We start from the raw sequence: 22,807 nt of genomic DNA, 5'->3' as shown, positions 1-22,807 counted from the left end.
CTCACATCAAACAGAAACATGGAAGTTTGGACTTGGTGATATTTATTAGTTTCCTGGAGCTGTACTGTGCTTTCCCTCTGGTTCTAGTCTTCATGCTAAGCTAAGCTAAGTTCTCCTCGGTCAGTCTCTGTGGTGGGAATGAAAGTGAAATGCATGACATGCTAAATCTAAGCTCCAAAGAAGGATTTACCATATTTGGACTACAGGGAGGACTGCTAAGCAATCAACCAATCACGCAAGCTTGGATAGAAGCAGCATCCATAAACTATATGGGTGCAATGCACAGAAATACATAACCTTCCAATGATAACACTTTTCACCAAAACTGAAATAAAACTACTTGGATGAGCTGCATATGACACAAGTACATGCAGGGGTTTTTTCATAAACACAGTTCAGAGGTCCAGTTTAGCAGATATAAGATACTAAAGTTGCTTATATCTACACACCTGTCAGAAAATCCAAACAGATGAGTTTCAAAAACACCTGCTATATGTTTGTTATGTGTTTGCTTGGTCGTTCGCTTTAGAGGTATTTTTGTTGCAGGTTCTAAACGTATTTCTTTCCATGGCTGAATTCGGAGACTACGGACATGGACTGACTTTTAGAGACAGCCTCAAGTGGCCATTAGAAGAACTTCAGTTTTTGGCATTTGATTTAATACACGGGGAAAACAGCGTGCAAGCGCAATACACGAACAGTGCTCAGTTATTAGGTTCATGGGTGATTTACAAAAGTTGCACTGTTTTCTAAACACAGGCAGAGTCAATCTATCATCATCATTATTATTGTTATTATTGTTATTATTATTATTATTATTATTATTATTGTTGTTGTTGTTGTTGTTGTTGTTGTTGTTGTGATTAAGCAAAAAATTTGTGTTTTTTTAAATGAGAATTTTGCAATAAATTGTGTGTTGCAAATATTATTAAATTAGTTTTCATTATTTATTTCTCCTCCCTATATTTTGCACTTTGAGACAGGACCTACGCCCAGAAATACACATGCAACAGTGTCAGTAGAAAAAAAAGTCTCTGGGTTTCCTTTCACGCAGTCCTGTCACTGTGCTCTTTCGTAAATACTGACTCTACTTTTTTTGTGTTGAGTGTGTTTTTGCCCCAGAAGTTGCTCCGTGGTTTGTGCACTGATTGCAGATTCAGCTCCACTTTGTGTGTTGCTCCTGTGGTAGAAGTCATAGGTCATGGATGCTGATGCAGTAGATGACTGACAGGTTTGTGATCAGATCTGAGGAGTTTCTGCTCTGATGGTTCGGCTTCTCCTCACTCTCCTCTTTATGTCTGCATCTCTCGATCTTCACTTACAGTTGAACTGTACTCGCTGTTCAGGCAGCCACTTTGTGCTGAAGTGACATCTCTGCCTATTTCGACAAACACAAATCACAGTAACTACATGTTTAGCCAAGCGGCGTGAAAGGAGCTCAGGCTGATATTTATGGATCCACTGTGGAAACAGAGTTTAATGTTCAGTGGTCTGTGGTAGAGATAAACCTGCAGAGGATTACTGGCTGAATCTGCAACAGCACTCTGCTGCTTTTTATTTTCAGTTTGTTGCTTAGCTGTTCAGCTACAACATTATTATTATTTATTATTGTTTTGTAGCTTCTGAAAGTGGAAATAGGCTCAACCTAATATCACAACAGAGCATGTAATAGACACCGGTCCACCGTTTTGGAGAAGCAAAGCGTCTCCACAGATTTACACAAGCAGCATGAAAGGGAAAACCGCGGGAAACCCTTTAAACAGCATTATTAACAATTTACATCTATATATGTTTTAGGTGCCTCAGCTTAATCGTTTCCTGCAATTAAGGACCCTGGAATATACTTCATACGTTTTTTGCTCACTACCAACTTTGTGGCTTTAAATATATTATCTCCCCCTGCTGGTAATGCAATTTCTGCATTCATTTCATGTTTTGGAGAGGCAAAGCATGAAATGGACTCAGTGGTGTCCCGTGTCTATTGCACGCTTTGCTGCGGTACTGGGTTGGTTTGCTAACAACTGAAACTTACTGATGATATTTGAACGCATTTGTTAAATGCTTTCAGAACCTAGATGTGGATTTGTTATTATTTTTGTCATAAAAACTGGGTTATTTATACTGTGTCACAGATACTGTCTACAACTAGTGAAGCATGAAAATGCTTCCTCTCGCCTGTCGCTACAAAGTAAATAATGAGGAAGTAATACAGTCAAACATGTATTTGAAATGAAAACATTTTGTGTGTGTTTAAGAGAGATTTAGAGTTGATAACTGCCAGCAGAAAAAAAATGAGCCCTGTACATAAGTGTGTTTGTGTTTCTTTGTGAGGACAGGTCTTAAAGTGAAGGTCATTTGTGTGATATTGTGGCTGTCGGAGGCTCAAGAGTGTAGTGGTTTACACATCCGCTGGTGGAGAAATAAATCCTTTGGGGTTGCGTGAGGAGGGGTTTAAAACATCTGCCACATCAAACACGTGGATCTGCCCACTGTGGCGATGTCGTGTGAATAAGGGACCAGCTGAAAGTAGCTTTTTTTGTGACTGTTGGTGGGTTAAGATTTTAAGTTTTGGGCTGAAGGTCAGGTAGGACTTGAGCTTATATCGAACAATTTGAACGATAATGCCTCCATTTGATAATGATCCTCATAAGTGTAGGAAGACCAGTGTGTGTGTGTGTGTGTGTGTGTGTGTGTGTGTGTGTGTGTGTGTGTGTGTGTGTGTGTGTGTGTGTCAGAGATGAGGACAGATTGGTAATTCTCCGAAATACTCACAAATTCACCACGTCCACGTTTACCGGGTTACGCACACAGACATGGAACATATTATGTGTTTCAGGAACAAGTGGAGTATGTCTTCCTCATCATCTTCACCGTGGAGACCTTCCTAAAGATCCTGGCCTACGGTCTGGTGATGCACCCCAGCTCCTACATCCGCAACGGCTGGAACTTGCTCGACTTTGTCATCGTCATAGTTGGGTAAGCAAATCAAAAGATGGTTCTCACCGTAGGCTTTTAGGATCTGTTGGTTCCCCGTGTTCTGGGATCCTTTTCTTTGTTGCTCTCTGCATGTTGCAGCAGTAGATCTGATCTGACTGCAGAAGACTTTCAGTAAATCAGGCTCAGGCCCAGCGGTGATGTCATAGTTTCACTCAGTTTGCAGGTTCTGTCTTTTGACCTCTGATTTCTACACAGTGGACTGAACTCATCCAGGAAACCTAAGCAGCCTGATGCGTTGCAGGAACACGCTGTTTAACCCTGAACCTCTGGTACTCCAGAGCTGCAGAGATGGTTCTTCTTAGACATCTGAGTGATGTGTTGTCATTTTAGTTGCTGATGATTTTGCCCAGAGCTGAGGGTCCTGGGTTTGAATCCACCAGATGCACGGGCCCTGCTTTGTGGGTGCCACACCTCTCACACTATGATAGAGGATGGGTAGAAAGATGGAAGATTTGCTGCAAATTTTGCTGTGTTGCATCATGTTGAATCAAATTTTATTGTGCAGTATCTGTAAAATCTGCAGCATATATTCTGCCTTTCTACAAGCCAAAAGAAATGGCTGACTTAGATTACTGATTTTTGAATAGTTATTATTACATATGGTAAATACAGCCCAGTAGTTTAACAGGTTGGCAGCAGCTCTGAGTCATTTCCTCCGATCAGTCGCTGACTGAGATCACACTCAGTCCTGCAGGTCCTAACCTTGGTTCTCTTTGTTATTTAGTGTCCTTGTTGCAGGACGCTGATGCGACTGGATGTCCTCAGGCTGATAATGGTGATGATGATGATGATGATAAACCCTGTTGTCATGGTAACACAGCCTGAGGAAGCTATGTTCCACTTTACAGTCAGGATGCTATATGTGGGACACTCAGGAGTTCTTGTAGGAGTTCAGTGTTTGATTTGTGTTCTGTCTCTGAAGCTGGATTTACTTTAAAGGCAGTTTTCATTGGATGTTTTATTGATAGCTGTAGAAAGATCGTGGATTTCAGCGAGTCTAAATGTGTTGAAGGATCCCAGGGGAGGTTAAGGGGGGTTATCGCAGGTTCATAGCTTTAATATTTTTTTTACTCTGTTTACTCAGGAAGTAATTAATCTGCCTCAGTAGGAAATAAGCGACATCTTGATCTAATCTGTTTGTGTGGTCAGACATTCTTATTTGGGGTTTCCTCCTGTTCCAGTTTGTGATCATTTTAATGCAGAATCACAAACTGCAGAGTCTCTCTTCCCTCCAGCTTGAGGGACCGTAGATGGAGTGGCTTTATCAGACTGGGCCTCCAACAGGCACAGGTGGTGTTTTGCAGCCGTGTGTGAAGCAGCAGGATGGCACTCCCCACCTCCTGGACTGAAGGTTGGATCCAAACTTAAGCATTTTCAGTCCTTCCAGTGGAGTTTAATCGCACAGTTTCAGAAATAATCTTTGTCCGTACAGTATGTCTGCAATTGTTTATCACATGATGATTAATGGGTCATGGTTCACCCAGTCTGAGGCTTCTCTCTGCTGGAAAAAGGTGAACGTCCACCTAACTTCCTGCCACCTGATCAGCTTCTGTGACAGACGTTTGATGGACTGCACGTATTTAGGCAATACGAGAACTACAGGATAGTGCTGCTGCTGTCTTGTCTATAGAGGTTACAGGTGAAAATGAACCCTGAGGTGAACACGATAACTCCCTTTATCTGGACCTCTTTCAATTTAAGGTTATGCTATTTGGCCTGAAAGATAGTGTCATGATCCTGGGTCCTTTTGACCCAGCGTTTTGTGTTTTCTCTTCGCGATTTTGGTTCTGTTCTTTCTCTGGTTAGTGTTTACTCTGTTCTGCCCGTGTGTTCCTGTATCTAGTCCGCGTTTCTTAGTTTGTGTCCTTTCATGTGTAAGTTCCTGTTTTATTGTGAAGGTCTGTGTCTTATGTGAGTGTTTTCAGTTTGCCTCCCTAGTCTCGTCATGTTAATTACTCCCAGCTGTGTCCCCACCTGTATGTAATCCCCCTGTGTTCTCTGAGTGTATTTTAGTTGTGTCTTCTGTCTTAGTTGTTGCTGGTTCGTCTGTGTTGTTTCCCCTCGGTCTCCCTGTATGTATTTCCCCGGACCTCCCTGCACCGTCATTCTTGGTTTGTGTTGTTAGTTTACCCAGTTTAGGTTTCAGTTTCATGTTCCTAGCGCCTTTGTTGTTTGCATTTTTGTTGTTAATAAACACTCACCTGCACCAGAGCTGCCGCCTTTTGGTCCTATATATATTCCACACGGCTTGCCCCCGCAACCGTGACAGATAGACCTGCAATGTTCAAAAGGCTGATGGGACGAGCTCTGGGGGAGTTGAATGGTGTCATCTGGTTGTGTGTGTGTGTGTGTGTGTGTGTGTGTGTGTGTGTGTGTGTGTGTGTGTGTGTGTGTGTGTGTGTGTGTGTGTGTGTGTGTGTATATATATATATATATATATATATATATATATATATATATATATATATATATATATATATATATATATATATATATATATATATATATATATATATATATATATATATATATATATATATATATATATATATATATCAATCAGCTGGATAGCGTAGTGGTTAGACTACACGCCTTTGGAACAGAGGATCGCAAGTTCGATTCCTGCCTGGGGCGTCTGTATCCAGTAAGGGTCCTAAGGCTAGACCCCCTATGCTAAGCAAGCCTACCGCAGACATGAGCGAGACAGATAAATATGAAGGCATGCCGGCTCGGACGTCGCCCGGATCAACAAGGTCCGCGTCAGGTGTTGAGGAACCAGGGCACCCTGACGAAAAGTGGGCTACTGGAACAAGAAGGCATCGGTGGGCAAGGGCGGTTTATCCTTCAAGCTCGGGTCCTCTACCAGAGGCCTGGGAGCTTGAGGGTCCTGCGCAGTATCTTAGCTGTTCCCAGGACTGCGCTCTTCTGGACAGAGATCTCCGATGTTGTTCCCGGGATCTGCTGGAGCCAGTCGCCTAGCTTGGGAGTCACCGCACCTAGTGCTCCGATTACCACGGGGACCACCGTTACCTTCAACCTCCACATCCTCTCGAGCTCTTCTCTGAGCCCTTGGTATTTCTCCAGCTTCTCGTGTTCCTTCTTCCTGATATTGCTGTCATTCGGAACCGCTACATCGATCACTACGGCCGTCTTCTTCTGTTTATCTACCACCACTATGTCCGGTTGGTTAGCCACCACCATTTTGTCCGTCTGTATCTGGAAGTCCCACAGGATCTTAGCTCGGTCATTCTCCACCACCCTTGGGGGCATCTCCCATTTTGACCTCAGGACTTCCAGGTTATACTCGGCACAGATGTTCCTGTACACTATGCCGGCCACTTGGTTATGGCGTTCCATGTATGCCTTGCCTGCTAGCATCTTGCACCCTGCTGTTATGTGCTGGATTGTCTCTGGGGCATCTTTACACAGCCTGCACCTGGGGTCTTGCCTGGTGTGATAGACCCCAGCCTCTATGGATCTTGTGCTCAGAGCTTGTTCTTGTGCTGCCATGATTAGTGCCTCTGTGCTGTCTTTCAGTCCAGCTTTGTCCAGCCACTGGTAGGATTTCTGGATATCAGCCACCTCCTCTATCTGCCGGTGGTACATACCGTGCAGGGGCCTGTCCTTCCATGATGGTTCCTCGTCTCCCTCCTCTTTCTTGGGTTTCTGCTGCCTGAGGTATTCACTGAGCACTCGGTCAGTTGGGGCCATCTTCCCAATGTATTCTTGGATGTTCCTTGTCTCATCCTGGACTGTGGTGCTGACACTCACCAGTCCCCGGCCCCCTTCCTTCCGCTTAGCGTACAGCCTCAGGGTGCTGGACTTGGGGTGAAACCCTCCATGCATGGTAAGGAGCTTTCTTGTCTTTATGTCAGTGGCTTCTATCTCCTCCTTTGGCCAGCCTATTACCCCAGCAGGGTACCTGATCACGGGCAGGGCATAGGTGTTGATGGCCCGGATCTTGTTCTTACCATTCAGCTGACTCCTCAGGACTTGCCTGACCCTCTGCAGGTACTTGGTGGTTGCAGCTTTTCTAGCGGCCTCTTCATGGTTCCCATTCGCCTGCGGGATCCCCAGGTACTTGTAACTGTCCTCTATGTCTGCAATGTTGCCTTCTGGTAGTTCAATCCCCTCAGTTCTGACTACCTTCCCTCTCTTTGTTACCATCCGACTACACTTCTCCAGTCCGAACAACATTCCAATGTCATTGCTGTATAGCCTGGTAGTGTGGATCAGTGAATCGATGTCTCGTTCACTCTTGGCATACAGCTTGATGTCATCCATGTACAGGAGGTGGCTGACAACTGCTCCGTTCCGTAGTCGGTATCCGTAGCCAGTCTTGTTAATGATCTCACTGAGGGGGTTCAGGCCTATGCAGAACAGCAGTGGGGACAGAGCATCTCCTTGGTAGATCCCGCACTTGATGGTGACTTGTGCTATGGGCTTGGAGTTGGCCTCTAGTGTTGTACGCCACATCCCCATTGAGTTCCTGATGAAGGCTCTTAGGGTCCCATTGATCTTGTACAATTCTAGGCATTCCAGTATCCAGCTGTGGGGCATTGAGTCATAGGCCTTCTTGTAATCAATCCAGGCAGTGCACAGGTTGGTCAGTCTGGTCTTGCAGTCTCGGCTGACTGTTCTGTCTACCAGTAGCTGGTGTTTTGCACCTCTGGTATTCTTGCCAATTCCTTTCTGTGTCCCGCTCATGTATTGACCCATGTGCCTGTTCATCTTAGCCGATATGATGCCTGACAGGAGCTTCCATGTAGTACTGAGGCAGGTTATTGGTCGGTAGTTGGAGGGGACCGGTCCCTTCTTGGGGTCCTTGGGGATCAGGACCGTCCGACCTTCGGTTAGCCATTCCGGGTGTCTCTCGTTAACTAGCAGCTGGTTCATTTGTGCTGCTAGACGCTCGTGGAGTGCAGTCAGCTTCTTTAGCCAGTAGGCGTGAACCATGTCGGGCCCTGGTGGTGTCCAACTCTTCATACTGGAGACCCTTTCTTGGATATCTGCCACTGTGATGGTTACTGGATCCTGTTCGGGGAGGTTGCTGTGGTCTGCCCTCAGATCCACTAGCCACTGAGCATTGCCGTTATGGGTTGCGTCCTTCTCCCATATGCTCTTCCAGTATTGCTCCGTCTCCAGCCTTGGTGGTGCTGTTCTCTTATTGTTCCCTTGCCACTGAGAGTACACCTTTGCTGGTTCTGTGGAGAACAGCTGGTTTATTCTCCTGCCTTCTATCTCTCTGGTGTACCTTCTCAAGCGGCTGGCCAAGGCTGTGAGTCTTTGCTTGGCAGTTTCTAAGGCCTCAGGTATGGACAGCTTGCTGTATTTCTTATGCACCTTCTTTGTCGCACCTTTCTGCAACTCCGTTAGTTGGCTAACCTCCCTCCGTGCTACTTTGATCTTGCCCTCTAGCCTCCTTCTCCATGGAGGGTACTGCCCCTTGTGGCTGTTCAACTTGTAGCCAAGCATCTCACTGATCACTGCTGCCGTATTGTAGATCAGCTTGTTAGTGTCGGTAATCGTGGTTGTAGGTATCGTCCGTAGTGCTGCATTAACATCATCTAGCAGACCTTCTGAGGGTACTTCACGTAATCTTGGTAACCGGCTACGGGGGATCCAGGTTTCAAGCTTGTCCATTATCCTATTTTTCAGGTCAGTTCCTCTCGCACTCAACGATCCTTCTCCTATCACACTTGGGGCTATGTACCCAATCTCGGGTGGGGGTGATGATATCTCCCCCCTGACCTGGCGTCCTGACTCCTCCTTGCCGTAGCATTTGTGTTGTACCTCGTCAATCTCTAGCTGTGAGAGCAGTCCCTTCTTTCGAATGTTGGAACACTGAGCTACTAGTTGTTTCGCCGTCATTGTGGATGTTGGGTATCGAAGAATCCATAGGTCCCTCAGCCTATTCATGTAGCCCCTTCCGCCAGGGTTACTTGCGTAGTAGCATTCCAACAACGCCCTGTTTTCGTCTCTTGCCCACCGATGCCTTCTTGTTCCAGTAGCCCACTTTTCGTCAGGGTGCCCTGGTTCCTCAACACCTGACGCGGACCTTGTTGATCCGGGCGACGTCCGAGCCGGCATGCCTTCATATTTATCTGTCTCGCTCATATATATATATATATATATATATATATACATGAATGACATCATTGTTTTCTGCAGCTGCTGGAAACAACACTTGTGTGATGTTCAAGGTATACTGGTCAAACTCAGATGTTGGTCTAACTGAGATCAACTGAAGCCCACATTTCAATGAGCTAGATCATAAAGGTTGATGTTCCTTTTCTTCTTCTGATGTTTTCCGCACAGCTTGTTCAGTGTTGTCCTGGAGACAATGACTCATAAGTCAAGTGGCGAGCAAGCAACAACCCATCACATGCCTGGGAAACCTGGAGGTCTGGATGTCAAAGCTCTAAGAGCCTTCAGAGTCCTGCGGCCCCTCAGACTGGTTTCTGGAGTCCCCAGTAAGTTTCCTAGACTTTGGCGTGGACTCACTGTGTGCATGGTCAATGGTTGTCCACATGTTCAGCTGTGTGTGTCTGTCAGGTCTGCAGATTGTGTTGAACTCCATCATGAAGGCGATGGTTCCTTTGCTTCACATTGCTCTGCTGGTTCTCTTCGTCATCATCATCTATGCCATCATCGGTCTGGAGCTCTTCATCGGACGCATGCACAGGACCTGCTACTATATAGGAACCGGTATGATCGAACACACAATGCAGGACACATTCACACAGATCCTGCTTATTTTTTGATGACTGTAGAAGCTAAAACGTTCTTCCTGTTAAAACTTAGTTCTTCTTCTCACTGTTGCCAAGTGGTTTCTCAGAAGGGGTCGATTAGATTTTGGGGCTTTCTCTCTGCTCTTGTAGGGTCTTTACCTTAAATACAAATCGCCTTGAGGTGACTGTTCTTGTGATTTGGGGATATAAAAATAAAACTGAATTTAAATGGAATATTCCTCAGATAATTATGTGGAGGATGACCCGGTGCCGTGTGCGTTTGCTGGTCATGGCCGTCAGTGCATCATAAATGGCTCAGAGTGTCGGGGAAGGTGGGCTGGTCCCAATGGAGGAATCACAAATTTCGACAACTTCTTCTTCGCCATGTTGACCGTGTTCCAGTGCATCACCATGGAGGGATGGACTGACGTGCTGTACTGGGTAAAATGCATTGTGGTGTCATGTTTACCAGCCTGTCCAAAAACATAAGAGGTGCTCACTTTTCATTGTGTTTTCTCTCTTTCTGTTGTGTCTGTGCACAGATGAACGATGCCATTGGGTTTGAGCTGCCGTGGGTGTATTTTGTTAGCTTGGTGATTTTTGGCTCCTTCTTTGTTCTCAACCTCGTTCTGGGAGTCCTCAGCGGGTCGGTCATCTCCAAACACAAAAGCTGTTCACATTTTTATATATATATATATATATATATATATATATATATATATATATATATATATATATATATATATATATATATATATATATATATGTGTGTGTGTGTGTGTGTGTGTGTGTGTGTGTATATATATATATATGTGTGTATATATATATGTACTTAGGCAAATAAAAGGACACTTTAGATGCATTTAATAGTGTAAAAACCTCATTCTTATCTGAGGCATTATTCAGGGTTAAACAGCTGAAGTTTCTGATATAGTTCAAATAAGTTTAAGCACATCTTATCTTAAATATATTTTTAGCCCCGATTATGAATACAGGCCTAACTTGTAATAGCAGTGGTAATATTTTATGTTCTCAACACTCATCATTGTTCAATATCTGCTTAAGTGAAGCATCTGAACACTTCTTCCCGTGATGATGATTTTTGAGGAGTTTTAAATGTCTGAATCGTTGTGGATGCTGCAGAGAGTTCAGTAAGGAGAGGGAGAAGGCAAAGGCTCGTGGAGATTTCCAGAAGTTGCGAGAGAAGCAGCAGATGGAGGAGGATCTGTGTGGGTACATGGACTGGATCACTCAGGCTGAGGACATGGATGAACTGGACGAGGACGGAAACCCACGTAAGGCTTGGGCACACTATGGTTTCTTCTTGGTGGACTGTCGTGGGTTTCTTTACTCAGATTGGCTCCTTTAGGTCTCCAGTGTGACATTTGGTCCCAAACATTAGTTGTGATCATATTATTATCCATCTCTGCTTGTCTGGAGTCAGGGGGGAGGGGGCGGTCTCACCAAAGTAACCCAGGTGTCCCCACCTAAGGCCCTCTTCCAGCAGCTCTGGGCCTCAAGCCAGAAAAGGACCTAGGATACCTTGGAACATGTGGCATCCTAATCACTATGCAGAAACTGCCTCAGCTGTCTTATTTTAATGGTCATTTTCACACAAATCGTTTAGATGACTGAGTCCAATCAGAGGAGCTGCAGGAGCCCAAATACAGTACAGTGGCTTTAAATATGGCAGCTCCCTGTGTTTTTTAGCAGGTTGTTTCAAACCTCCACTGAGCTGTTAGATGGAAACTGTTTTCTGTATCCTGCTCTCCAAACCATCAGTTTCTCTGCTTGTGTCTTTATCTCAAGCACAACAGCAGAAACCAAACGAGCCAGAAATGTGATGTAAGGTAGATGCTTGTTAAGCCTTTTGTTTGGTTGCTTGGTTTGATTGTAAGTTTCAACATTAAATAACATTTGTGTCAGAGAAAATATCCACATTTCGCCTGACTGTAAAACAATATAAACAGAAAATAAGCACTACGAATATATATTTATTTCTTAACACATTACTTTGGGAATTCTTGATATTTTCTTATTTTTGCTCGTAGCAATAACTTTGAATTCATTTGATTTGGTTTGAAGTCATTGTCAAAAAGTTCGTTTTGTGTTTGGCTTGGCTGCCACACGAGGCTGGCGCTCTCTCTGTATTTCATTTTAAGCTGCTTATTTTAATAATAAATGTTTTTCTCTCTCAGGGCCATCTCTGGGCGATCTGGCTGATAAGAAGAGAGGGAAGTTTGGATGGTTCAGTCACTCCAACGAAACTCATGGTGAGACACACATGCAAACACTGTTGTGTCTCCATCACATCAGAGGATTTTTAGTGCCAGAAGTGACCTTGTTAGGATAAGAAGGTGCAACGTCATGAGCTGAGGCTAGCAAGCTATGTTAGCAAGCTACATTTCTTATATTTAAGAGTGCAGAGAGAGACTGTGGAACTTCACTCATTGTTTTGATGGTTTTACCACACAGCAGCCCAAGCAGCTGTTACCTATTTCTATTAAAATTCTACAAGACACCAGCACAACAAACATGGTGGAGAGGTCCAGTTTAGTTACCTGAACTGTGTCAGCTTCAACACACCTGTCAATGCAACGACATCCCCCTTTAACCCTCACCGATGTCCAGATGTGCGAGTCATAATAAACTGTGAAACTAGCCACACAGGCCAAAAACATTTTTTTACCAGAAGAGCAGATACAGTAAAATCCAACAACAGCTGGAGAAGGTATCTGTCTGACACAGGGACCTACATTATGGAGATTTATTTTTGGTTCCTATAATAAGGTGGCTGTGTTAACAGAATGATGCACCAGTACGATTAATAGAAGCACAATCACACACATAATATGTACAGTATATATGAGTTGTATTATCACAGAGACAGCTCTGTGCAGTTTGTACATCTCTCAGTCTAAATGCAAACGTCATCCTCGCTGTCCCTGTAAAATATCTGGGTCTCTTTCTGTCCTCATATTTATCTGACCCTGTTTCTGATCAGACTTACTCTCCGAGCTCGTTCAGCTGGATTCACCTCAGTATAGATTCACTGAGGAGGTCGGGAAACGTCAGCTTTCATCAATCGGAGAGGGAAAAATTTGTGAGATATACTGTATGAATAAGATATGAATATTTTATACTTTATATTTTTGTTTGCATAACAAATAAAATATATTGATAGTATAGAAATTAATAAGTGCCACATTTTTTAAGAAGCAGGATTGTTGACTTGCATTGATCATTTATTAATATTTGTCTGTTTGTGTGTGTTTCAGCGAGTCTTCCTGCCAGTGAAACGGCGTCTGAAAACACAGAGAACATCGATGAGGAGCACACCAACTGCTGCCAGGCCTGCTGGTAACACACACACACACACACACACACACGCACACTTTCAGTTCGTACATCACATGATTCTTGCTTTAGTGCCCCCTTCAGGAACAACTTCACATAAAAACAAAAAATGTTATGTTTCAGTGCTCAGATGATGAAGATCGGCTGCTGGTGAGTTCACTGACCTTCAGAGGTTCAGCAGACTAAAGTCAGCACGTTAGACTCACCTTCACCTGAACGACTCTCTTTCTTTGCCTCAGTCGGACGTTACGTCGCTGGAACCGAGTCTGTCGCAGAAACTGTCGCACTGCCGTCAAATCCGTAACTTTCTATTGGCTGGTTTTGCTGCTGGTCTTCCTCAACACCTCCCTCAGCGCCTCTGAGCACTATAACCAACCAGACTGGCTGACTCAAGTCCAGGGTAACAACAGCCTCCTTCTCCTCCACAAGAGGAACGGGTCGTAGAGACACTGATATTTCAGTTTGAAATGTTGTTGAGCAAACATTTTCTGTGTCCGTGTCTTTGTTTGTGCAGACATTGCCAACAAGGTGCTGCTGTCTCTCTTTACGGTGGAGATGTTGCTGAAGATGTACAGTTTGGGTCTGGCCCATTACTTTGTGGCGTTCTTTAATCGTTTCGACTGCTTCGTGGTGTGCGGTGGCATCGTGGAGACCATCCTGGTGGAGCTGGAGATCATGCCTCCTCTGGGGATCTCTGTGCTGCGCTGCGTCCGTCTGCTGCGGATCTTCAAGGTGACACGGTGAGAAAACACACCCGAACCACCCGATGCAGGTCACACGGCTCGTCACGAGTCATCGCTGAGGTCACTCTCTGTTTGCTCAGGCATTGGACGGCTCTGTCCAACCTGGTGGCATCGCTGCTGAACTCCATGAAGTCCATCGCCTCGCTGCTGCTCCTCCTTTTCCTCTTCCTCATCATCTTCGCCCTGCTCGGCATGCAGCTGTTCGGAGGAAAATTCAACTTTGATGAAACGCAGACCAAACGCAGCACATTCGACGCTTTCCCGCAGGCGCTGCTCACCTGTTTCCAGGTAGCACTGCAACCACTTTCTCCCAGTGATGTCACGACGTGCAGGGAGCGGGCGCCTCACGATGACTGTGTGTTTAGATCCTGACAGGTGAGGACTGGAACATGGTCATGTATGACGGCATCATGGCATACGGCGGCCCCGTGTTTCCCGGGATGATCGTCTGTATTTACTTTGTCATCCTCTTCATCTGTGGTAACTGTATCCTTGAATCCCCCTGATGCACCAAAGTTCTCAAAGCTGCATTTGTGGTAATACATGTATTTGTTGTTTTAGAGGCATCTTTCAATTTCCACAATACTTAATACCCCTCCTTGAGTTTTAGTGAAACAATGATCTCCTATTGAGTGATTGTGCTCAAGGTGAAGATCATCTTTGTTGTTTTATGAGTAGTAACCTGTGAAAACATCAGCATCCTTAACGAGCATCAGACATCCTGCTGAACGTCTTCTTGGCTATCGCCGTGGACAACCTGGCAGGAGGAGACAGTGATGACAAGAAAAAAGAGTAAGTGATGGACGGAGGACAAAAGGAAAGAGGGGAGGAAGAAATAAAGCTAGTTGTTGACTTCTGACTGCACTGTTGTATTTTGTCTCTTCAGTAAGAAGGAGGAGGGAGCAGAGGAGGAAGCTACAGAAGAAGAAGTGAAGGTGAACATCAAACTCCGACTGCAATGTTTCAGTTAACTATCAGCGATCTTTTTCTTTGAGGGCTGTTTGTCTTTTCAGGTCGATGTTGATGAAGACACTGAGTATGAAGAGGAAGAGGAGCTTCCTGAAGGAGATGAAGGTCAGTCCTCGGCTGAGCCCATCGCCACATTTCAAGTTTAGCCGAGAAGATGTGACGCTGAAGTGACAGGAAAACTAAATTCACCATTTTAATTGGATGATAACTCAGAAACGACTGTAAACAAGAAAAGTCACAAGCTTCACAGCGCAATCAAAGAATATTAGTTTACTCCACACTGAGGCTTTTTAAAGAGATCTTTAAGGAACCGTTTTAGAGAAAGTCCTATGTGAAAGACACAGGGACAACAAGATACCCATTTTTAGTGGTTCTTTGACAAATTTACAGTTTTAAATCAGATTACTGGAGGAGATTTAAGTGCTATTTAATACCAGTTTAAAAGGTAGCTGGATCCTGGATAGAGGGAAGATATAGTATTGATTTATTTATCATTTATTTAAGTTGCAAGTTGTGCGAGAATACGCTTTAAAGGTGCCCAAAGAGGACCAAACACCCTCCTGCACACAGTCGGCTGTCTGTAGTGTGAGTCAACAGGCTGCTGAGACCTCTGCTGAAACATTAGGAAGGTAGATTAAAAATATGTGGGACAAGTTATAAAACTAGATCCACCAATCAGACAAAGAGGAGACGGGAGATCCACCAATCAAGCTGCCTGACTCACTCTGTCTGTCCAGTCCAGGTCCCAGCATTTCCTCCAATGACATGAACTGATATTTATTTGGTGAAAAATCTATTTTCAAGGAAAACAGCTTGTTTACATTTGATGTCGTGTTTTTTATGTAAGTAAGTAAAAGTAAAATTTATTTATATAGCACTTTTTAAGACAAGAATCTATTACAGAGTGCTTCACATGGGAGTATAAAAACATATAAAGTAAAACAACAACAACACACGAACATTACCCAAATGCCTGTTTAAACAAATGTGTTTTAAGCTGTTTTTTAAAAGAAGCCATAGAGTCGATGGTGCGTAGCGGGGAGGTAAACTGTTCCACAGTATTGGAGCCAGGCTTTGAAAAGCACGATGCTGCTTTGTTTTTAAACGGGTCCCTGGAACAGACAGAAGACCGCTATCAGTGGATCTAAGAATCCGCTTTGGAGAGTAAGGTTGGAGAAGCTCAGCGATATAGGTAAAAGTGAGGATTTTAAACTTAAATCTGTACCCAACGGGAAGCCAGTGCAAGGATTTTAACATGGGAGTGATATGGGAGACTTTATTACTGTGGGTTAAAAGCCTGCAGCATTTTGGACCACTTGGAGGCGATTTAAGGAAGCCTTAAACAGACAGGAAAAGAGTGATTTACAACAGTCTAACCGGGAGGAGATAAAGGCGTGGACAAGCATCTCCAGTTCAGCATGGAGACAGTGCTGCATCATGGGGTTTTTTCTATGACAATGATGCAGCTCTAGTTAAGTGCAAAACAAACATTTTTTCTGGATGAATACATATTGCCGTATTTTTATTTTTAGCTTTACAATAATCCCTCCAATAATCAGTAAATAAAACACGAGTGTAATATGACCAATATGACAAATGTCTGAGAATATGTTAATAAGAACAGTAACACAGGAGCTACAAGTGATGAACCAGGAAGCTGCTATCAGAGACTTTAAAGGTGATGAAAACAGAGGCCCAATGTATGAATATTTAAATATCAGTACCATAACATGCAACTATCCAGCTCTCAATCACTGAAATGATGGATGTTCTAAAAGCTAAAACCATCACCCTCAGATCGTTCACTTTCCTTTCTCCTTTCTCAGAGGGAGGAGTCCAGTTAAAGATGGCCGATCTTGCTCCTCCTAAAGAGAAGGTTCTCCCGATCCCAGAAGGAAGCGCCTTCTTCTGCCTCAGCAAGACAAACCCGTGAGTGTGTCGACACATGCGCGTGCAACACGCCGTCTAACACCTCTACAGGATGAACAATAACAATCACACAAATATGTTTGAGTCATGTATTATTGTTGTTCCCTTTAAGTAATATTTACATAAAGTTAGATTTTCTGGCATCATTTCTAGGAGTTTTTTAGCTTGTTGATGTGGTTATTTTAGACATAATGTGTTTTGCTGTGTGGTTAACTTTACCCAGAGTCTGTGTTCCAGCTTTTGTGATTGAAATTCTAGTATCCTTCATGCTGGGACGTGAAGCCTCTAACACTGACTCTTTGTCTCCGTCTGCAGTATCCGTGTGGCCTGCCACACTCTGATCCATCACCACATCTTCACCAACCTCATCCTCGTCTTCATCATCCTCAGCAGCTGCTCATTGGCTGCCGAGGATCCAATCAGAGCCCACTCCTTCAGGAACAATGTGAGTCTATAATGTGAGATCTGAAGTTGCTCACAGAGGGCTGAGTACCTTTGGGGACACACTTTACCTCTTCATCCAAATTACTGCAGAATTTCTCTTTCTCTTTTAACTCCCATCCAACCTGTGGGGCGTACACACCGACAACATCAGCATCACCTGTTTGATTTTCAGCTTCAAACTCGTGATCCTGTCTGACACCATCTTCACCTCCACAACACTGTCCTGTCTACACCGTGGTTGAACAGTTTGAATCCACCTCCGATGCTTCTGGCCTCCTGCAAATACAATTTATCTTTTCCTTCTATGAGTCATCAGCCAGCTCTCTCCCTTTATCAATAATAGATCCTACATTTGAAGTCCCTACTCTTACTTCAACACTCCTACCTTGCTTTCTCTCTCGCTGCCTCCTAATATGCCTTCCACCTCTCCTCTTCCTTTGTCTTCAGCCAGTAGTAGCTCAGCATCCATTGTTCTGGACCAATCTGATTCTTGATGATCCCCATTCTTGATTTGGCAAAGATTTTGTTCCCAATACCCCCTCCTGACCTAACATGCCTCCATTATCCAGGCTTGGGACCACCACTAGGATGACTAAAGCCAGCATACTCTTAGTTCCAGGCCTTCTTGAAACTTATTTATTCTGCCTGTCTGGGTGAAATAAGACAAACCACCATGTCAGCCACTTTCACCATCACCAAGTTACCTGATAGCCAAGCAACCAATCGCAGCAGAGCACAGCATCCCTCCAGCTGATCCAATCCTGTGCCAACCCTCTGTGGTCTGCGCTGGGGGCGGGGCCTCAGCAGATTACACTGCAGAAGTGGGTCAGTGCCTAACCGGGTTAAAGAGGGAAACACATGGAAACACATGGAGGCAGAAAATCACCAGTTCACTGTCAGATCCTGAATACTCACAGTGTGTGTGTGTGTGTGTGTGTGTGTGTGCAGACACACAAACTTAAACACTCACATGCAGAGCAGCAGCTGGCTTCATGCAAGAAGTAGCAATTCACAACAGCTGAGGGAGGAAATTACTTCAAACATACAATCAGACCTGCTCATACTGAGCGTTAACCCTGTGTTTGCCTCCTCTGTTCTCTACGAAACTGTGCAAATTATACATTTTGGTTCTATCTTGAATTAATTAACGAGCCTCTCGGCTGCCGTCCTTACGAGCAGTGCGTATTTCTCATTGATTGTGTTTTAACCGTCTTCAGCAAACCGAAAATGAGCTCAAGCACTTTGCTTCTGTTTCTGAGCTAAAATGAAACCATGAACCTTCTCAAGGACTTTTGAGTTTTGTGTAGATGAGCTAAGGTAGTTAAACATCTTTTTTCTTGATATGCAGACTTCTCTGCTTTAAACTCCCACCATCATAAAACCAGTGACAGGTGTTGGGCTACATGAAGGAACTGAATAGGAAGGAAAGATGAACGTTAATGCACTGAAGGAGGAAAAATGGCAGCACAAGGGTTCAAGTGACCAAAGTGTTATGGCTGCATGGATCAGTGGTGTATCTGAAACAGCAGGTCCTGTCCAGTGGTTCATACCTACTGTACCAAAAGCAGTTTAAGATGAACAACGAGTAAAACCAGCGATGACCTCAGGAGTTGCTGATGTATGCAGAGAGCGAAGGGCAAACTGTGCAGTTCGATCCTACAGAAGAGCGACTGTAGCACAGGCTCCACAATAGCAGCCAAACCAAGCTTGAGATGCTGAAAAATCCCACAAGGCAATTGAAAGAAGGATAAAGCCACCACCAACTCATGTATGAAATATGATACACTTGGTTTTACGGAGCTGAGTTCCTGAACTTTCTGCCAAATTAAATTAAAACTTGTTCAGGACTTAGGTCTCTGCTGTGTGACTCTCTGTCGTCATCTGAGTGAAAACTGAATGTGTCTCATTGAGCTGCTGCTTCAACTGTTTCTTGGACTTTTTTCTTGATTTATTTATTTATTTATTTTATAGAGCAGGATGTTATTATCGCAACCAGAAACTGTTTTGAAAATAATTTAATCTCACAGTTTTCTATCAATATTTTTATCTATTACTTTATTTTGGCTGCCTTTAAGCCTCTAACACAGCAGCTACTTCACCATCCACAGCCTCAGTTACATCACAAAAGCCCACATAAAAATATCTTATTTAAAAGAAAATGCTAAAATGCTAATAAATGAAAAGCAAATGTGTCAGCTGCATCTGCTTTAATCTGCACACGTTATCCTGACTCACCTGTGGAAAGTTATTTCTGGATTCTGAAGAAAAAAATTGAAATGTTGGACCTGAGTCTGGTTTGTTTTCAACCTCTGTGTTCAGATTCTGGGCTATGCAGACTACGCCTTTACCTCCATCTTCACTGTGGAGATTCTGTTAAAGGTAAATATCGCCTTCAGCTCAATGAAATAACTCACCCAGGCCCTCCTCTCCCTCTTTTGATTGTCTTGCATTGCCAACATGTTCTCTCATTCACAGATGACGGTCCACGGAGCGTTCCTCCATCAGGGCTCGTTCTGCAGGAACTGGTTTAACTTGTTGGATCTCCTGGTCGTCAGCGTCTCTTTGGTCTCCTTCTTCCTGCAGTCAGTATCCAAACAACATACATTCTGACTTTCCTGTTTGTTTCAGTCTTTGTCTCATGCATGGTTTGCTATATGTGTTTGGACTGTATTTAAGTACAGAGACTGTTTTGATGTAAGTGTGTTTAAACAAACTGAGGTGTGTAAATGTGTGCGTGTGCCTCTGCAGCTCCAGTGCCATCTCAGTGGTGAAAATCCTCAGGGTCCTCAGGGTGCTCCGACCTCTGAGGGCCATCAACAGGGCCAAAGGACTCAAGGTAACATTACACAGTACAGTGATATGTTCACTTAATGTGGGGCGTACAAAAGCCTAGTCAAAGGGGTCAGTGGGGAGTAGCGATGGTACATATTGAGGGTTGTAGGCGAGTACCAGGCATTGTGCTGTGTTATTTTAAAAATACTCCCTGACTTTGTGTTTGTTTGTTTTTGTCGCGCAGCATGTGGTCCAGTGTGTGTTTGTGGCCATCAGGACCATCGGAAACATCATGATTGTCACGACCCTGCTGCAGTTCATGTTCGCCTGTATTGGAGTCCAGCTCTTCAAAGTGAGGCTGAGAACGTCTACTTACACACTGGACACATTTTTGGAAAAACTTCCGAGTATTCTGAGGAGTAAAAGTGTTTCATTGGGCAGAAGGGGAGAAAATAGAGTGTGTTTTATAAATGTACACTGTTTATCAGGACAACACTGACCCTGATTCTGAATTTCCAGAGTCATCAAAGGGCCACCAAAGTAAAGAAAAACAGTCAGATATGGCAAAACAGGAAATGAAACATTTTCACATATTCGATAAACAAACAAACAAAAACAAACCAGAGAAATGGATGTTAAAAAAACCTTCTAAAACATAACCTCAAACACAAAAAAGTATTTATCATGAGTCCTATATTTACAGTGCATCGAACAATAAAGACACTGTAGCATTATTGCGTTCTGCTCCAAGTCTCTGTTCATATTTTTGAAGTCTTAAAGCTGTGACTAAACGTCAGCACAGTGTTTGTGTTTCTGGTCCAATCTGTGTGTTTTGCATTTCAGGGTAAATTTTACCGCTGCACCGATGAAGCCAAACACACCCCCGAACAGTGCAAGTGAGTTTTCATTATTTAAATTGTTCAAAACTGAAGCCAGCTTGTGTTTTAAATACTGACATTCAACTTCAACAACAATAAACAATCTAATTTTATTTCACTCCAGAGGTAATCCTCTGATTTGTATTCAATTCCAATGATTTATAAAATCTAAGTCTGTATCTTAGAGTTATACTTTGTTTCTGATGTTTAAAGTTGCCACTCAGTTTAGCGCAATTTCATTTTAATTTGAGTCTGATTCTAACTATCGATGTCACAACTTGAGATAAGATTTTATGTCTTTTTTGTAAAAACAATACTTGGTTTGCAGCCGAGATGAATATCAATCGTGGCTTCCAGGTCTAAAACGTCGAGCTAGGCTTGAAATGCCTTAAAACAGGGGTGTCGAACTCCAGTCTCGAGGGCCGGTGTCCTGCAGGCTTTAGATCTCACCCTGGGTCAACACACCTGAATCAAATGATTAGTTCATTACCAGGCCTCTGGAGAACTTCAAGACATGTTGAGGAGGTCATTTAGCCATTTAAATCAGCTGTGTTGGATCAAGGACACATCTAAAACCTGCAGGACACCGGCCCTCGAGGCCTGGAGTTTGACACCTGTGCCTTAAAACATGCTTTTTCCCCCTAATGGACAGAAGTTTGGGCTGGAGGGACTTATCTAGTTGCAGAAAGAATTCCGATTGTGTGGAAGAAACGGCCTTGTCTCCTTTCTCTTCAGTGAGCACTTTCCTGATGAGTTTGTGGGTTCAGTCACTTTTTGTGAGGTCTTATAAATAAAACATGACTTAATTTTGTACATGATAGTAAAAATAAAAATTATTCAAGATGTGTTCTTTAGAAAACGATTTATCAATCACAAGTCGGTAAGAAATGAGCCTACAGTGTCCTTTGTTTCACAGTCAGATCCTCCCCTCGTACACCAACGCCATTTCAAAACGCCAAAATGGCAGCAGGTCAAACATTCATAACAGGAACGTGGTGATGTCATAGTGGTTGTGTCCATCTTTTATATACAGTGTATTGTTCAGTTTCTTGTTTCCGTGACTCGACTGGACTTGTTTACTCATGTTGGGTTGAACATAAGACCGTCACACTGTGTGGCCAAAGGTGAGTCCCCTCCATGGTTGAATGTCAGGTGAATACTCGGTTTGAGGGTTTATGGAATGTTTAGGGCGCCATGTTCACTTCATAATTAAATATCCAGCACATGACTTTAAGTCAGCGTCTTCTGATGAAATGTGATGTGTGTGTTCAGAGGGACCTTCGTGGTGTACAAAGATGGAGACGTGAGCCATCCGATGGTCAGAGAGAGGATCTGGATGAACAGTGACTTTAACTTTGATAACGTCTTGATGGGGATGATGGCGCTCTTCACCGTGTCCACCTTTGAGGGCTGGCCTGCGTGAGTGCTCAGTTTTTGTTTTTGGTTTTTTTTAACTGTTTGTGGGGAACCAACTCTGACATTTTAACCCGTCTGTCTTCAGTCTGCTCTACAAAGCCATCGACGCCAACGGCGAGAACTCTGGTCCCATCTACAACTACCGGGTGGAGATTTCCATCTTCTTCATCGTCTATATCATCATCATCGCCTTCTTCATGATGAACATCTTTGTGGGTTTTGTCATCATCACCTTCAGAGAACAGGGAGAGCAAGAATATAAGAACTGTGAGCTGGACAAGAACCAGGTAAACCCAGCTGCCAGTCTGGACCCAAACGAATCAGTGTCACAGTCATCGTATACGTTAAAAATAGGGATGGGTATCGTTTAGGTTTTATCCGATACCGGTGCCAAATCGGTACTTTTGAAACGGTGCCGGTGCTCAAACGGTGCTCAAACCGGTGCTTAAAGAATGGAGAACACAAAATTGGTCCAAAAACCTCTCATGTTCAGCTGGTTTTTTTTGTAAAAAGATAACAATGTTAGCCTTTTCTGCAGCTATGGGGCATATATGGCATCACTCTTGGCTGG

At 43.8% G+C, this 22,807-nt stretch overlaps 1 protein-coding gene across 1 annotated transcript in view; it reads left to right on the top strand.

Moving 5' to 3' along the window:
• cacna1fb (calcium channel, voltage-dependent, L type, alpha 1F subunit) overlaps positions 1–22,807 on the top strand; it is a 52,224-nt gene that overhangs the window by 10,761 nt on the left and 18,656 nt on the right. Inside the window, exons 5-29 of the mRNA XM_012923818.3 lie at positions 2,837–2,976; positions 9,316–9,470; positions 9,553–9,705; positions 9,973–10,169; positions 10,271–10,374; positions 10,872–11,023; positions 11,927–12,001; positions 13,007–13,088; positions 13,209–13,235; positions 13,325–13,485; positions 13,600–13,825; positions 13,909–14,116; positions 14,194–14,314; positions 14,545–14,620; positions 14,715–14,763; positions 14,842–14,902; positions 16,624–16,726; positions 17,042–17,171; positions 19,490–19,549; positions 19,646–19,752; positions 19,919–20,006; positions 20,187–20,294; positions 20,786–20,838; positions 22,093–22,239; positions 22,322–22,523. Coding sequence (XP_012779272.1) covers positions 2,837–2,976; positions 9,316–9,470; positions 9,553–9,705; positions 9,973–10,169; positions 10,271–10,374; positions 10,872–11,023; positions 11,927–12,001; positions 13,007–13,088; positions 13,209–13,235; positions 13,325–13,485; positions 13,600–13,825; positions 13,909–14,116; positions 14,194–14,314; positions 14,545–14,620; positions 14,715–14,763; positions 14,842–14,902; positions 16,624–16,726; positions 17,042–17,171; positions 19,490–19,549; positions 19,646–19,752; positions 19,919–20,006; positions 20,187–20,294; positions 20,786–20,838; positions 22,093–22,239; positions 22,322–22,523 — 2,985 coding nt within the window. The remainder of the gene's footprint in view (positions 1–2,836; positions 2,977–9,315; positions 9,471–9,552; positions 9,706–9,972; positions 10,170–10,270; positions 10,375–10,871; positions 11,024–11,926; positions 12,002–13,006; positions 13,089–13,208; positions 13,236–13,324; positions 13,486–13,599; positions 13,826–13,908; positions 14,117–14,193; positions 14,315–14,544; positions 14,621–14,714; positions 14,764–14,841; positions 14,903–16,623; positions 16,727–17,041; positions 17,172–19,489; positions 19,550–19,645; positions 19,753–19,918; positions 20,007–20,186; positions 20,295–20,785; positions 20,839–22,092; positions 22,240–22,321; positions 22,524–22,807) is intronic.

The sequence above is a fragment of the Maylandia zebra genome, linkage group LG20 (genome assembly GCF_041146795.1).
Source record: "Maylandia zebra isolate NMK-2024a linkage group LG20, Mzebra_GT3a, whole genome shotgun sequence".
In the NCBI taxonomy this organism is placed as follows: domain Eukaryota; kingdom Metazoa; phylum Chordata; class Actinopteri; order Cichliformes; family Cichlidae; genus Maylandia; species Maylandia zebra.
The sequence above is the reverse complement of the archived record's forward strand: the minus strand, read 5'-3'. Positions and strand labels throughout refer to the sequence as shown.